General features: G+C 34.2%; 2 protein-coding genes and 1 non-coding gene across 4 annotated transcripts in view; 2 read left to right on the top strand and 1 right to left on the bottom strand.

The window, feature by feature from the left end:
* The first annotated feature begins 419 nt into the window (after nt 1-419).
* On the top strand, nt 420-3,787 carry LOC113511447 (proteasome subunit beta type-4). The gene is made up of 5 exons (XM_026895072.3): nt 420-664; nt 1,185-1,397; nt 2,180-2,315; nt 2,774-2,919; nt 3,593-3,787. Exons 1-5 carry the CDS (start codon nt 528-530, stop codon nt 3,750-3,752), a joined length of 792 nt encoding a protein of 263 aa, XP_026750873.1. The 5' UTR covers nt 420-527; the 3' UTR covers nt 3,753-3,787.
* Nucleotides 3,788-4,573: 786 nt separating this feature from the next.
* On the top strand, nt 4,574-4,680 carry LOC113511450 (U6 spliceosomal RNA). Its single transcript, XR_003402116.2, has one exon. It is a non-coding gene; the product is annotated as a U6 spliceosomal RNA (small nuclear RNA).
* A 592-nt stretch (nt 4,681-5,272) lies between these two features.
* The window catches only part of LOC113518520 (serine proteinase stubble), a 71,693-nt gene continuing 59,800 nt past the window's right edge, over nt 5,273-17,165 (bottom strand). For both annotated transcript variants that reach the window (XM_052898359.1, XM_052898360.1), the window contains exons 6-10: nt 14,157-14,334; nt 11,866-12,018; nt 7,842-7,957; nt 7,493-7,648; nt 5,273-6,694 (exon numbers count right to left, since the gene is read on the bottom strand). In XM_052898359.1, the coding sequence (XP_052754319.1) occupies nt 6,531-6,694; nt 7,493-7,648; nt 7,842-7,957; nt 11,866-12,018; nt 14,157-14,334 (767 nt within the window). In that variant the 3' untranslated portion in view covers nt 5,273-6,530. The remainder of the gene's footprint in view (nt 6,695-7,492; nt 7,649-7,841; nt 7,958-11,865; nt 12,019-14,156; nt 14,335-17,165) is intronic.

Genomic DNA, 17,165 nt, shown 5'->3' with positions numbered 1-17,165 from the left:
CTTTCACATACTCTTCTTTAGAAACCATTGTGCTAAATCCCAGATGGATTTGTCACGATGGGCTAAATGTCTTGCATTCTCATTTATTAACCCTCACTGATACCTTACTAGCGTATGTCTACCATTAGCGTAGGCAGGGTTATTATTTCATATTATCCTTTAAAAAAATGTCTATTTGTTGCTTTTTTTCTAATTCCTGAACGAAAATAATCGTAATCTATCATATTTTTTAAAAATAAATAATATACCTACCTAATTTATTATATTAGCAAACAATTTAATTATGAATTTTGAACATATTAATTTTCATAAATAAAATAATTCACGTTAATAATTTTTTTCACCAATGTAATTATAATTTGTTTAAGGATAACGAAACGTAGCCAAAACAAAAATTGTTTGTCATTCTATCTCGTTTTTACCGCTTGTCATTACTGTCAAAAAAGTAATTTCTTTTTGTCCATGACTAGTTGTTTCTAGTTTTACATTAATATTTGGCACTAAAAAATAGAATTTTTATTAAAAATATGGCATTCATGGGTGATATTATGAATCCCGCACCTCTATGGCATAATGGACCGGCGCCTGGAGCCTTTTATAATTTCCCTAGCAATCCAAGTAACCTGGGTCCAGTCAATCACACAGTTCAAGATTTTAGAGCTCAGTAAGTTATTTTTATCATTGTTTTATTAATGATTTGTCGAATTAGTAAGTATATATTCAATAGCTTTAAAGACTACACTAATTTGTGTTCAACCTTATAAATTAATTAATATAAGGTTAATCAAAAAGAATATCAGATGATATCGGTTGGCCAAACAGAAATGAGTACTTGCACTAGGATAGGGGCATTTTTTGTTAGGAAAGTTTCGAACCACAGGCCTTTAAGGGGATGTGTATAATCTAGGTCTCTTATCACTTAAAACCTGTTGATATATGACCCAACTGAAATTGGTCATTCACATATAGATTGTGTGTTATTTGAAAGAAGAGTCAGGATTCTGGGAACATAACATTACAGAATAAAAGGGGTTACAGTATGAACACCCACAACAACTGCCAATGGGGTCTAACAACCCCATTGCTAATAATATACCCTGTTGGGATGACCCTTCATAGTTTTTATTGGAAACCATCATGTTAAGCCCACTATAAAATATTTTATTTGTATTTTTTCTACACAGCTCTGCTAACCCCATCACAACAACCACAACGGTTATTGGCCTTAAATTCGACAAGGGTGTGGTCATAGCAGCTGACACACTTGGCTCATATGGCAGTCTGGCCAGGTTCCGGGACTGTTCCCGAGTGATGAAGGTCAATGACCTAATACTGCTGGGTTCGGGAGGTGACTATGCAGATTTCCAATATTTGAAAGACATTATTGACCAGAAAATGTAAGTTGAAATTTCAAGTAACAAAAACCTTCTTGCCTTCTATGTGTTAAGAGTACATTTTCCCACCATTCAAATTATTCTTAAATCTGAATAGGAGTGTTTGTCTTTTCTAAGATATTTGTTAAGAAAATGGCTAATTTCAAGTAATTTGTACTAATAATTAATAATAGAGAAATAAATTTTTCAATTGAGAATCGATTCAGAATTGTCAATGTAATTGTGTGACAATAATGTCATTAAGATATTTAAAAAAACTCAATTCAGTTGTGGTATAACCAGTTAGTTTAATTTAAAAACTAAACTGTTGAACTGATTTGGACCAATTTGATATTTCAGACAAAGAATTTTCCAATTTGATTAACAATTGACAGAGTAATGAGCATGAGTTATCAAACATAAATAAAGTAGAACTTTTTTTTTGATGGATGAAAATGGTGTGGTCACCCCGCCTGCCCTAACGGGATACGCTGGAGCACCAGTGAAGGATGATAGATGAGAATGAAAACAGGTCAGTTAGCCCATCATGATGAATTCATCAGGAATTAATCATGATAGTTTCCAGGGGGAACTGCGAGGAGGTTGACCTGGTTGGGTATATTGCTAGCAATGAGATTCTCAGTCTCCATTACTAACAATTCCTTTCCCCCCAAAAAGTAGAACTGAAAACCTATTTATGTCAGTTAAAAAAACATTTACAAAATAAAAACTTTACAAAATAAAAACTCTTTTTTTCAGTTTTGTGGCAAGATATCTTTTGTAACAGTGGCAATAATATGTTTCAGTATTGATGAACAGTGCATCGGCGATGGCTTGCTACTGAAACCTCGTTCCCTCCACTGCTGGCTTACAAGGGTGTTGTACAACAAGAGAAGCAAGATGGACCCCCTCTGGAACAACTATGTGGTTGCTGGCATACAAGTAAGTTAGGGAAGTTTGTTCACATCAACAGCTTATAAACCCTGTACATGAATCCTTTTGAATTTGGATAAAATTTATTACATGGGTAAGTTATATCCTATTTATGTATTGACACTTTATGTATTGATTGAAATTTGATAACTTACTTATTTTTTTTTTAATGGATGATAATGGAATGGTAACCCCACCCGCGCTATCGGTATACACCGGCGGGGCATCAGTGAAAGATGATAGGTGAGGAGATGAAGTAGGTCAGTTAGCCCATCGTGACGAATTCAACAAGAATTGTTCACAATGGTTTCCAGGGGGAACCATGTGGAGGTCGACCTAATAAGGCATATTGCTAGCAATGGGGCTGTCAAACTCCATTACTAACAATCCTTTTTCCCCCTTTAACTTACTTATTGAAAAATATCACTGTTTATTTATATGTATAAATTTAAATGATATCTGTCCAGGATGGGGAACCATTCCTTGGCGCGGTGGATAAGCTGGGCACAGCGTATGAGGACGCCACCATCGCGACCGGTCTCGGAGCCTACATGGCCACGCCGCTGCTGCGAGACGCGCGGGACAAAGGCAACTTGGACGAAGAGGCTGCAAAGTAAGTGTTTAGGAAACATTATGCAAAACTGGAGCACACAGACGGATTGCTCACACTGTGGCGCTAATGAGAATCAAGTAATGTCTTTATTTGATGTCACAACATGAGTAGAAAAAAAAACACTATTAGCTACCGACTTACATTTCTTTACAAACTAAATAAAAACAATAAAAACTGTATTAACAATTGGAGATCATTTTGTTATTTAACCAGAACAGTAAGACAAAAAATATTTCCTTCACAAAAATAGCCATTTTAGACCTGTAAGTGTATTACTATGAGCTGATTTTGCTTAGCATGAAGAATGTTTTTGCCCCACAAATAAATGGAAGCCTCAATTGTCATGGAGTAAATTCTATAAATTGCAAAAGAATTATCAAAATCGATAAAAAGTAACCTATATCTTTCTACATCCCATATACCTAATATGCGTATATTAAATTGCATGCATGCATGCATGTATATTTTTATATGTCAGCCGAGCACTTAATATACCACAATAACTAAATTACATTTTTTAATTACACTTTACAGGCTTGCATGCCTAGTGTGTAATTCATAGAGTTAATCATCTATGTAGAAGTGTTTTTGGCAAATAAATATTCATTTCATAAATTAAAATTTCATTTGAAATTTCTTAATAATTGATTTGCATTTATGTATTTTTCTCCAGAGCTCTAGTCCGCAAATGTATGGAGGTATTGTTCTACCGCGACGCCCGCGCTTTCCAACGCTACCAGCTGGGCGTGGTGACAGCAGATGGCGTGGTCATCGACGATGTAGCCGAGCTGCAACACAACTGGAATCTGGCCCATATGATCCAGATGAAATGAACTGTACTGTCTTAGAAATAAAGTTACTATTTGTATCTGTTATTGTTTTATTTGATACTAGTTATTCGAATCGATATCATACGGTTTTCTTGAAAATAAAATACAGCTTATATGTACCCGGACAATTAGTGACCCGGAGGTCGTCACCTCCGGAGTAGAAACCGGGGTAATGTGGTACGCCCCGAAGCTCCTACCTTGCCCGCCCATACATCATCCGGCGGGCAAGACAAGACCATGTTATTGTTGTTCTCAAAATTTTATGTATACTCGTATAAAATTAACGTAAATCGCTAAAAATTTTATCCAGAAATCGCCATCTATTATCACATACCTGTACTAATGGTAAAGTGTCAACGACGTCTACTAAATTATTAAGATACCTACCTAATTGAATTTGATTTAATTGGTAAATTTAAAATGTTTCGTTTAAACAATGTTTTGATATGTTCTAAAGATTATTATAATAAATCTTACTGTATTGTATGTAAGATACTTAATATAAGAAAAATAACCTAACTGTATTTTCGGTATTCTTACATGGATAGTAAAATTACACTAATTAAGTTTGAATGTCGAGAGAATTATATTAGGAATTATGTTGTTTTAATTTTATTATTGTTTATTATTCATATTTTATATAAAAACAAAGAAACCATATCAAATAATTTGTTACGTTTAGACTTCGTAATGTAGTCAGTTGTTAATAGATGGCGCTTATACATATAAACGTAAAACAACTAACAAATGATGTAAACCTGAAACACGCTATTAACATTTTTGTGTCTATAGAGTATATATACAAAATTTAGACATCATCAGTCGTACTTGCTTCCGGAATACATATACTAAAATTGGAACGATACAGAGAAGATTAGCATGGCCCCTGCGCAAGGATGACACGCAAAATCGTGAAGCGTTCCACATTTTTTTGAGAACTTCGTATCTAATACCAATATTATAAACTCGCTTTCACAATTTGAAAGTGAGTTTCTCTAGTTGTTCATTATCTAATAGCACCTAACCAATCATAATAAAATTTGGTATATACGTTTACGAGTTCAAAAAGGACATACAGGTTTTTAGTATGATTTATAATATATTAAAATAACCAACTTTATAAGTAATCTTTTTATTAAAATATTTAATAAAATTTCACCCGTCAAGGGGAACATTTTGAATATTACATATCAATCGATAAATAATAATAATAATAAATGCAATTTATTTTTGTATAAAAAAATATGTATTTACAAGTAAACGTTGGTAGGTTGTCACCTACTAATTGATTACTAATATAAATTAATATATCTATTGTACCATATTTATAAAATAATATAATTCGTACATTTCATTGAAAATTGTTCATTTTATTCACTATTGTCTTATGTTAATATTAAAATCAAATAATTACTACTTATTATACAAAATTGTGTTGTTTTTATTTAAATATAAATTCGTACGAGATATAAACTAATTTTAAAAATAACAATAAATATTATTAGTAGGGATATATTCTTAAAAAGTAAATAGGTGATGCATAAAAAAATATTTTACACAGAACCATACCATAAACAATTCGTTGTCTGTGAAACTGCATATTTAATAAAAAAAAAAAATCAATTAAAAATTCATAAGAAAATCAACTTTAATCATGAACAAATAAAGTTACTTTTTGACCAAATCAGCACCATACATTTCTAAATAGATTTAACAGCTCTGTATTGAATCTTTTCTCATCTATCTCTGACACCTCACATTATGGTGACATTTCATTAAATAGAACTATATTAATCTCTATATTTTCATAATTTTTAATAACTTATTTAATTAACTTTTTCTACTAACTGTGAATTTATTATACTGTGTTTAAAAAATAATACAATTGAACTAGTACAGCAAATGCCACATTCCATAATATGGCTGAATGCTTGCTTTTTAATATTAAATCTTAGGGACATAGGTATATAGCAGTAATTAGTTCACATTTTATTTATCGTTGGGGGGGGGGGGGGGGGGGATTGTTACTAACACCATTACTAGCAATATACCAGGTCGACCTCCACGCGGTTCCCGCTGGAAACCAACGTGGTTAATTTTTGATGAATTCATCACGATAGGCCAACTGACCTACCTTCATTCTCACCTATTATCCCTCGCCAGTATATAACGATAGCGCGGGCGGGGTTACCATTCCATTATCATCCAAAAAAACGTATTAGTATATGATAGTTGAAGTTTTTAAATACCTAATCGTATGTAATAATAAAAACAAAGCATATAATTACAGCAAATAAATATTTTTTTACATTCTAATGTCGACTACAAAAACACTATGAAAACCTGATCACCGCAAATTCGTGATTTATGATTCTTTATTAATAAAGATTCGTAAAATACGAATACATATTCACACATAACATTTTAATACCGATCGTGACGTTTAATTTCATATAATAACAATTTATTATTATATTTATATATAATATTGATACCATATATAAGGTCCAGTTAATAATGTATTATAGATATAATTCTGTTTCTCGATTCTCTATCAAGTAGTGGACCCACTGAAATACAGCGCTGCAGCAAGAAATTGCAGCTGAAGCTGAGTGGGGATCATTTCAGCTGAGTAAAAGATCGTACAGATATAGAAAGGCCACTAAAAAAATCGACAGTTTTATTTCACGATACGTTGACGTGTGAATATTCTAGTAAACGCTACTAGAACTCGTCAAACGCCACTAAAATCCGCAATTTTCCTCTAGAACTCGTCAGCGCTTAAAATAGTAATATCTGGTTGATCCAATCTCTGAATTCGGATATGCGTGTATAGACGCCCGGCTGGTTGGGCTCTGCACATCCAATGCCCCAAGATATGACGCCGCCGAGTACAAATCTGTTATCCCGCTCGCGTTGCACCACCATAGGTCCACCGCTGTCGCCTGAAAGATAAAATGTTTTTTTAAAAAGAAAATTTTGTTGTTTTGTTCCACAAAAGAGATCAGTCATATGACAAAAATAATTTATACAGACAAAAAAGCAGTTTCATTGCTAGCAAAATATATCCTGTCACGTTGAATGATAAGAATGAATGTGTGAATGAATGATTGAATGAATGAGCATTTAATGTTAAAAACGTAACGTTTCGGATTATATTTTGAAGAATTGTTCAAAAAAATGCCCACAGTCACACTTTATAATAGCTCCCCGCTCGCCATCGACAGGGAATTCGTCCTCATACGCTAGAACCTAAGTGGTCACGTACAGTGCGGTTTCAGACAAATTTTCTTCTACGAACGCTCAAGTTGTGGAAAGAGCTCCATGCCCAGGTTTTCCTTAGAGACTACAGAGAGCCTACCATGAAATGTTTTCTGAAATTTCGGTGCCAAACGAAACAGAAATTTGATGTTAAAATTACATAATACATGCCGTTTGGAAATATTAAAAATGTTAACATTTTGTTCCTTTTGACTTTTATGATAGGATGTATGACGAATGAAATGTTAAACTCCAAACAAATTGGTCCGATTTTGGTATAAACAGAAACACGAAATTGAGTTCGAAATTTCGGAATTTCATTTCATGGTAGACCCGCAGTATGGGGTCTTTCAAAAAGAGTGTACTAAGGTTTCTTTAAGGTCGGCAATAAGCACGTGACACCTAGTGTTTCAGGCGTCCATGGGTAATAGACTGTTCGTTTGCCACTTGAGTGGTATAAAAAAGACAGAATCTAAGGTTACCTTCACAGCTGTCGGCCCCTCCGCGCCGCCTGCCTGCGCATATAAAAATGTTCGGGATATGTTCGTTGTATCCGGCCGCCTGGTACATCGCCTCGCACGCCGTGTTGTTGATCACAGGCACTTGCACCTCTTGCAACACGCTCGGGAGGGGGCCCTCTGTCGACAGAATAATGGAAACTATATAATAACTAGTAACTTATATTTTTAGATAGAGATTTTGTACAAAAGTTAGCTGCTTGTGTACTGTGTCCCGCATATAGGCTTATGTAAGCAGCGGACCGTGTGGACCTTGGCCAACCCAGAATGGTCTGTTTTTTGGGCGAATATGAATGGGCGATAATAAACTCACCGTCGTAAAGCCGACCCCAGCCGGTAACGTAGGCGGTTTTCCCTACAAAGTCGTCATCGTTGTCGGGCACGCATATCGGCAGAATATTGGGCTGGAACTTCACCGGTTCGTAGAATCTGAAAGTGATTGTAAATTATTATCAGTGATAAGTATATATTGAATGCCAGTTTAACGCTACTCGATGTTAATGGGCAAGTTTTGGATAGCTCCTCAGGTACCCTAAAAAAGTCTAAAAGACTTTTACGGAATTTGCGTTGATTTTACGGCGCCCCTCTTAGACCTCGACGCGCTAGTGGGTTATTTATGGTTCCCGGACGATCACGACGGCACGATTAGCCCCCCTCTTAAATCCGGCACTATATATAATGCTCCTTAAAAAAGTTACTTCAATCATAAACACACCGATAAACGATATCTCGAAGATTTTAAATTTTGCGTGTTTACATGTGGATTTTTCGTCGTAATGAGCTCATTGCACAAGCACACGCACACGCACTCGCACACGCACACGCACTCGCACACACGCGCATACACACACACACACACACACACACACACACACACACACACACACACACACACACACACACACACACACACACACACACACACACACACACACACACACACACACACACATTTCGTATCTCTCGTCGTTATAGTGCTACAATCATTAATCAATAAAATACTTAACAGTAATATAATGTATCGTATACTAACCAATGTAACAGCATCGTAATAAATGACATGATAGAAAATATATTTTTCGTACGTGTGGAATAAATTCCACTGTCGGTCAATGACTATTTTTTTTTAATTTTATCCACTAATATAATAAAATTGTAAATAGACGACGTCTGTACGACAAAGATATTCAAGTTAATATGAGGGTTTTTAAAAAGAGCGATAGATACTAAAACAATATGTTTTAGAATTTTTGTGTGCCTATGTTTGTTCCGGTATTACGCAAAAACTACTACGCCAAATTGAATGCGGTTTTTACTGTTATACTGTTGAAGGTCTAACTTAAAATTTGGTGTATGCATCATCTCGATACGCCATCTAGAAGTAATCTATTTTATTAGCTTTCCTATTTCTTCAATCCACGCGTACGAAATAGCAGCCAATTAGCTAAAGTATCGATAGACGAAAAACTTTAATAACTCAATTTACATGTCGATGTAAAAATAATATTATTCGATTAAGATAATCGTATACATTTAGCAGATTAAAAAAAAAAAGAAATAAAAGACTGGCAGTAATAAAAAAATTCCCACATAAATGCGAATTAACGTGGACGCTTTGGACTTTTTTGTTCGTATTGCCAAATTTGTAATGCAATTTCTGTTTTTTATTGAGGAAATCAACTTGCAATCATAAAGGCAATTGAAGAATCTCTCTGTATATCGGCATTTATTGATTAATTGATAAAAAAATCTTAAAATATCTTACTGATTCAAATTCAAATAATATTTATTAATGAAATGAAATGAAATGAAATATTTATTTGCTTTAAACAGACATTTGACATTATAAGGGCCGTGTGACAAAACTTTTTGGCATCTGTTTAATTGATTTAAAATTGTAGGCGTGCAAATCTAATTTATTACTTAAATAAGGATAAAAATTTATCTTAGACATTATTATGATTATAGAATAATAAAAAAAAGAAAGAACAATTCTCAAACAATAATCAAGTCAAATCAATAAATGTGTGTAAGTGCATATTCAATATCGTCAAATAAAATTAGGTAACAATTAATATTTATTCGTTCTCCACAATACTGTATGAATAAACTATTTATTTAAAAATACTGGTATAATTCTTTCGTGATATAGTGCGTTCTCGATTCACAGTTCAACCCAGAGGTTAGCTGGTAGAGAATGCTATTAGCATTAAGTTCACCTTTTGTGCCATATTATGTTTTGGTCAATAAAGTTATTTAAATAAACAAATATAATAAAATTGTAACTAGAGTATTTTTTTAATGGGTGATAATGGAATGGTAACCCCGCCTGCGCTATCGGTATACGCTGGCGGGACACCAGCGAGGAATGATAGGTGCGAGTTAAAAGGTAGGTTAGTTAGCCAATTGTGATAGATGGAATTCAGTACGATGTTTTCCAGGGGCGACGATGTGGAAGTCGACCTCACAGGGTATATTGCTAGCAATGGGACTGGAAGTTTGCATTATTAACAATCCTTTTCCCGCCCAACGATAACTCAATTAACCAATTTCCATATTACCTTAGAAGTCATCTAAGTTAACACCTGGTAAATTCATCACGACGAGCCATCTAAGCTGACTTCATCCTCACTTATCAAAACCCACTAGTACCCCGCCAACATATAGCAGTAGCGTGAGTGGGTTCAATAATCCATTTTCATCTATTAAAAAGAAAAACTTCGTACATTTGTCGTAAGTTTTTTTTTTATAATCGTTAACATGTTTTCCTTCTAATTTTCCAATAATAACACAATAAAATTTGACATAAAGCATAATATATGTATGCAAATATATTAATAAATTATCAAGTTTTTTTGAACGATTTGTTATTACGCACGCATGTCGGTCAATCACCACAGAACTTGACCTTTACATTTGACCTTAAACGTGTTGATAATATAAATTACAGTTTTATTATATCTAATATATAAAATTCTCGTGTCGCGGTGTTTGTTGCCAAACTCCTCCGAAACAGCTTTACAGATTTTTATGAAATTTTGTGTGCATATCGGATAAGTCTGAGAATCGGCCAACATCTATTTTTCATACCCCTCAATGATAAGGGTGACCCGCCCCTAAATATATTTTTTTATTTTTTTGACAATATGTTTTATTTTTAATTTATTATGATTTAGTATTGAAATATATATACAAATTCAAATTTTCACGCTTTTATGATCAACCCCTGTTGTTTAATCGCAATTTTTATATACCGCAATAGGGTTGCAAGATGACAATCGAATATAATAATTGTAGTACGATATATTTTCATGTATAGTTCTAGAAATAATGTATATAGTAAAACAACGTTTACCGAGTCAGCTAGTACATATATATAATTATGTATATAAAACACCCGTGTCAAGATGTTCGTTCACGGTAATCTTCGAAACCGCTTAACCGATTTAAATGAAGTTTTCAACCGACTTAAAAAGATAGAAGTTCTTATTTCGGTTGTATTTTTTTAATTGACTTCAAAAATAACGAGATTTAAACTCAGTATTTTTTATGTTTGTTACTTCATAATTCCATCAGTTATAAACCGACATGGAAAATTATTTTTTTTTTTATCTGAAAGGATATTATACTTAGAGATTAGTCTCAGAGGAATTTATCAAAAGTAGTAGTTTAGTTTTGAAAAAAACTGGGTTTGCAATATTTGAAGTCGGTTTTTTGAGGAACACAATCTTAATTATATGTATATAAATGTGCAATATTGCTTGGGTACCTCTGCCCCATTCGTGTTTCAACCGTGAAGCAGTTGTGTTTGCATAACTGTGTTTCGGTTTGAAGGGTGGGATATGGTGTGAATTTACTGGGTACAGAGGAATAATATCCGAGTCCTCAGGAATGGCAACGCATGGGGGGTATCATGGGCGAAACAGTATACTCTGTTATGTCCATGCTACTGCTCATGTCTATAGGCAACGGTTACCACTTTCCATCAGGTGGGCCGTCAGCTTGTTTGCCATTCTAAGTTGCAGAAAAAAAAATATAATAATTAAAGATATTACAAAAAAAATCTATTTCAATAGAAATAAAATTAGTTAATTAAATCTAAAATCTAAATTGTTGAACAGATTTTGATAAACATTTTATTTCTACCAATTTCTAAGTATATCTCTTCAGATAAAAAAGTAACATTCCAAATCGGTTTAAACCTGACGGAGTTATGACGTAACAAACTTAAATAAGAAAAAAAAAACAACCGAATTCAGAACTTCCTTCGTTTTGAAGTCGGTTGATAAAATTGTTTGTATCTCTTGTTTGTATGAGTTTAGTATCTCAATTCTCACCTGAGTAAAGCCAGGTCGTACTCGAAGGTGGCTGGATCGAAGTGTGGGTGGCTGGCCACGATTTGGACTCTCCTCTCTGCGAAGCCGTAGGGTTCACTTTCACTCGCGAGGTCGTATTCACCAAGCCGCACTAGCAACTCCGAGGGTGGTACACTAGAAACAAAATGTTGTTTTTAGGTATTAAAATTTAGCTTTCTTTATTTGTATTTTTTTTTTATAACACAGTGAACAAACGAGCATGCGGCTCACCTGATGGTAAGTGACTACCGTCGCCCACGATCACCCACAACAAAAGATGCATTACAGGTGTGCTGCCGGCGTTTTAAAAAGGAATATGCTATTTTCTTGATGATTACAGTTTTATGTAACTTAGAAAGGCAAACAAGCTGACGTCCCACCTGAACACTAGACATAAACAGGACTATGGACATAATAGAATATACTGTGTCGCCTATGATAGCGCTCACTATTGCCATCGTGAATAATACATACGTCAATAAATAACGAGATGTTACTAGCTCCCCACCTCTATCTTCCATATCATCATCATCATTGTCATGTAAGCCGTTAATTGTCCACTGCTCAACATAGGCCTCCTCCTATTGAAGAGTTTTACCAGTAGTAGCCATGTTTGGCAGGCGGGTTGGCAACCGCAGTTGGGCTTTGGTAATATTTTAAGGGGGACGCTGCTGTCCATCTTTCGACCATTAAATCCCTTAGTTGCCTTTTACAACACCCACGGAAAGTAAGAGGTGGCTAATTCTATGCTAGGACCACATGGCATATGTATCTATGTTAATTATCAATCGCTATAAATTTGCTATTTTTTTCCCTATCAATAGGGAAGGCAAAAGAACTAGGTCTATACAGCCGATGTTTTCAATTAATTTCTGGTATTAAATTTTATATTATTAAATATTTTTATATATTTATATTTTTAAGTTATGGTAACCTCGTTTACCATCAGACGTGCCGTATGCTTGTTTGTCACCATAGCAATATAAAAAAAAAATATGTTTAATTTGTATCAAGTTCTAAAACGTCAGTGTCTCTCGTCATTCAATGTCACTTTGCTAATTAGCAAAATTGATCAAATCAATTGATCGACAGTTAATGCAGTTCATTCTAAAATCATATTAGAAGTCAATAAGTCAAATAAATGGTAAAGAAATTTTAATCTTATTAATAGAACGCTAAAGTACCAATTTTCATTGAGTGAACAGTCAGCTTGTTTGCCGTTCCAGTTTGCGTAAAAAAACTTTGTAACAACAGTTTAGGACGGCCAATAACCCTTTTAAGGAAAAGATGGGACTGATAAAAAATAATAATGATCTTTTCCTTTATATTGCTACAAGAAGTACGTCTGTCTGTCAGTGTCTCAGTGGAACAGGTAAATTACATTCAGGTAAAAACGAATTTAAATACGTACTACGAGTTTGACTTGAAACGAAGGATAACTGAATTGATTGCGGGTTTTTTGGAAGACAATTCGAATGCGGTCGATTTGTACTGACGTTACAGAATTATTAAAGTGGCTTCAGTTTTAGTTTAAAATCATGTATTTTATGTCAATGGCTTGATATAAAATTGATGAGCTCTCCCCCCCCCCCCCCTCACCCCTCCAACAAGTTCGTATGCGCGACTGAAATAAGTTCAGTGATCCAAACAAAAAGTATTCTATATTCTTTTTCATCCCATATAATACGTGTATACTAAATTTCATAGTAATTGGTTAACCCTTAAAAGCCTGATTTTTTTAGTCAAATTAAAAAATACATAAGTGTACCCTTTACTGTGTTTACTGATGGGGAAAAATAGTAAAAATATCAAAACGATATTTTCATATATTTATTTTGAAAAAAAAAATACTTGGTAACATGTAAACAGCCAAATATTAAAATAAAATCGATTGTAAGCGCCCAATGCGATTTATAACCCCGGTATCAAATTTGAAACTTCAGACATTTAAGGGTTAAGTCATTAAGGTATTAAATAAACATTTTATATATTAGTAAATATTGTAATACATTATTCAAAATACAAATAAAACTGAGTTAAGCTTTAAAATTATACAATACATACATAGTGTCATAGACGTCACACCTGTCCTCCATTGAGGTAGGCAGAAACGATTTAACAATGCTCCGATCCAAAGAGATCTTTTGCCCCCAATTAAGCAATTTTACTCATGACTTACAACGAATATTTTTTTTAATTTGAAACACCCGTGGAACTTTTATATAAGAATGTGATACTATGGTATTTTTATGTTCAAAAAAATTTATACTTACTGTTCGACGCAATGCGCGGCTGTGATGGCCCAGTTTTCATTCAACAATGCAGCACCGCACTTGTGCAAGTACGTGGAAGTGCGGTACTGTCTTAAGGATATCTGCCAAGGCCACTGGCCGAATCCAGACTTTGTACCACCGACGATCCTCGCGAGCGGCCACAGGCGACGCCCGCAAACTGCCAGCACCAATAATGTCGAGTTTAATATCATTTTTATTATTTTAATTTATAATTTTAGATGAACTGTTAAAAAAAAAAAAAACATTTGGGCTGTATAATTTTTGTCCGTTGACTTGTGTGGTTTTTTTTGGTACAAGTAAACTGTTCAATTGAGAACAACACTACACGTTTTTTTTCTAATATTGTTTATAGTCAAATTTTATACACAACTAAAGATTTGTACAAAGAATCTCTCACAGTAATTAATAATACTTAAAAAATAATGCATTAATATAGTTTGTTACGATAATTTATGTTCACTTAAGCCGAGTGTCACTGAACAATTGAACGCTCTGATTAGCACAAACTAATTGTCTGGTTCAATCTTGAGTTATTACACTTGATCAGTTGATTCTTAATCCATTATTTCCTGTACTCTTTGCTTATGATTATATTTCTTTAAAGTATCCAATGCAATGCACGCTGCATAGCACTATTTAAATTCATCGCGTTCACAAAACACAAACTACGGCACGAGGACTGTCTCTTATCTTTTAATTTTTAAATATCCATACAGCCTTGCCTTGGCTTTAAAAATAAATGTCCCTTGTTTAAAAAAATAAAATAATATTCAATAAAGATTTCAAAAATGGAACGCAGTTCAACCGCCAACATGTGCAACGCGTCCTTGCCCTTGCCTTGGCCGTGACGTGCGATCGCATCGGCCACTGACAACTCTTTGTTTGAATTTGAACTCGGAATGGACTCGACTTTTTTGTTTATTCGCATTTGCTGGATACTGGCATGCCAGTTCTTTGACCTGGCTGTTTTGCGGAGACATTTAGAATTCCGTGGAAAAAAAAAACTCATTAATTTAAATTTTGTTTTATTAATCAATAGCTATTAATTTGTTTTTGATACAATTGGCAGAGTCATTTATATTCCACAAATAGTGTCTAATTTTATTTTATTACTATATCGTCATATTTATAACCTCACTTCACCTTTATTTCACATATAGATATATTCAATTTGTTAAAGGTGTTAACTATTTTTGGTGATTTACTTCTTTCGATTTTCGCGATAAGTTCTGTTAAATCAGTAATTAATGTGATTTTTTTTTATTTATTCGAATCTACATAGCGTGCCCTTTTTCAATTACCATTTTTCTAACTAATTCGCTTTCACACTGTCATGTTATGAACGTTATTTGTCAGCCTTAATTTTTAATGCAATTTGGAGTGACCAATAAATTGACGGGCCACATAACGAAAAATGGTTTTTATTATTAACTTTTAGACTTTTGAGTTGCATTGTCTATGGTGTATAAGAGACGAGACTTAAATTGTCCCCATACTTCGCACAACACTGTCCGTTCACGGTATCCTTCACGCATTTCCACTCGTGAGAGTTAAAGAAAGAAAATTATTTCACTGCCTATTCCAAGCTTCAAACTGAAATACTTCTATACAAGGACTGCTTCATAGTAGAAACATAAGTAGGGCAGAGATACTCCGTAGGTGACTTGTAGTCGCTCTCTAATAAATCCTATCATCTCCCTTTATAGTTGAAGTTATAATGGTATTACGCCTCTGTACCTTGTAATTTCACTGTCATATCCCACCCCTAAACTCGATATTTGCCATAAAAACACAACAAAAGAACTGCTTCACGGCAGAAACACGAGTGGGATAGTGGCACTCAAGCAGATAACTTCTATACTTCCCTCTAGTCCAAAACAATGAATTATGTGTACTGCTTATATTTTTACTGTATTTATTCTTTTTTATTCTCTTGTACACTTCACGAGAGAAAAAAAATGTAATGTAATAGTACGGAATCATTAATTCACAACTTAATTCCTACCTCTATTGTTATTCCACTGTATTTTAAGACACGAAGGGGCTAATATTAAGTATGTCTCAAATAAGACCCATTGTACAGTTGACGTAATGTGCAATTACAAACTGTGTTTTAATTGAGGAAATTTGCGTGGAATATTAAGTTAGCTCTTCCTAGTACAGTCGCATGCAATGTTAGTGCCTTCTTTGATTAACCATTTGTGAATATATCATTAATCTTTGTTCTATGCAACTTAGAATGGCAAACAAGCTGACGGCCCTCTGATGGAAAGTGGTCACTGTCGCCTATAGACATGAGCAGTACCGTGGACATAACAGAGTATACTGTTTAGCCCATGATACTTCTCATGCGTTGCCATTCCTGAGGACTCGGGTGTTATTACTTTTTATCCTGTAAATTTACTGCCATATCCCACCCTTCAAACCGAAACACAGCCATGCGAACACGACTGCTTCACGTTTGAAACACGAATAGGACAAAGGTGCTCAAGCAAACGACTTTAAAGGAGTTTAATTAAGTAGACCTTTTATTATATATATCTCATTTTCTTTATATATAATTGTAGTATTTGAGGGTATCAAGTTACACTATTGAAGGTAACTAAGAAACAAAATGTCATTTAGTCTGTAACCGACCAGTAAACAAGTAATAGTAATCTTGCGTTTTTATTTCGATATCTCTGGACATACATTACATATTGGCGACGAGAAATAATTCACACGTGTAATTAAAGCTGTATTTATAAATAGATATCGTAGAAGTGATGGCAAGTTACGGAAATATGTTGTTCGGGGGCAGTCTCACGTTTGACCACCGCTCACAAGAATGGGGTATATTCAAGAGTCGTTTTATCCAATACTGCACTGCAAACGATATAAATGACGGAAGTGATAAAAGTGGAGTGAAACGACGCGCATTATTATTAACTGCTTTGGTGGAAGATACATACCGCGTAGCCCGGGATATTGTTTTCCCTACGCCTTTGG

This window comes from Galleria mellonella, unplaced genomic scaffold, assembly GCF_026898425.1.
Source record: "Galleria mellonella isolate WM207_F2 unplaced genomic scaffold, CSIRO_AGI_GalMel_v1 utg424, whole genome shotgun sequence".
Lineage (NCBI taxonomy): Eukaryota > Metazoa > Arthropoda > Insecta > Lepidoptera > Pyralidae > Galleria > Galleria mellonella.
Note: the sequence above shows the minus strand (reverse complement) of the source record. Positions and strands in the feature narration are given on the sequence as shown.

Bases quoted from the DNA above. Each gene is read 5' to 3' on its own strand.
- LOC113511447 (XM_026895072.3), top strand. From the start codon at position 528: ATGGCATTCATGGGTGATATTATGAATCCCGCACCTCTATGGCATAAT. The intron at 1,398-2,179 runs GTAAGTTGAAAT...AATATGTTTCAG, and splicing joins GACATTATTGACCAGAAAAT to TATTGATGAACAGTGCATCG. The intron at 2,920-3,592 runs GTAAGTGTTTAG...ATTTTTCTCCAG, and splicing joins TTGGACGAAGAGGCTGCAAA to AGCTCTAGTCCGCAAATGTA.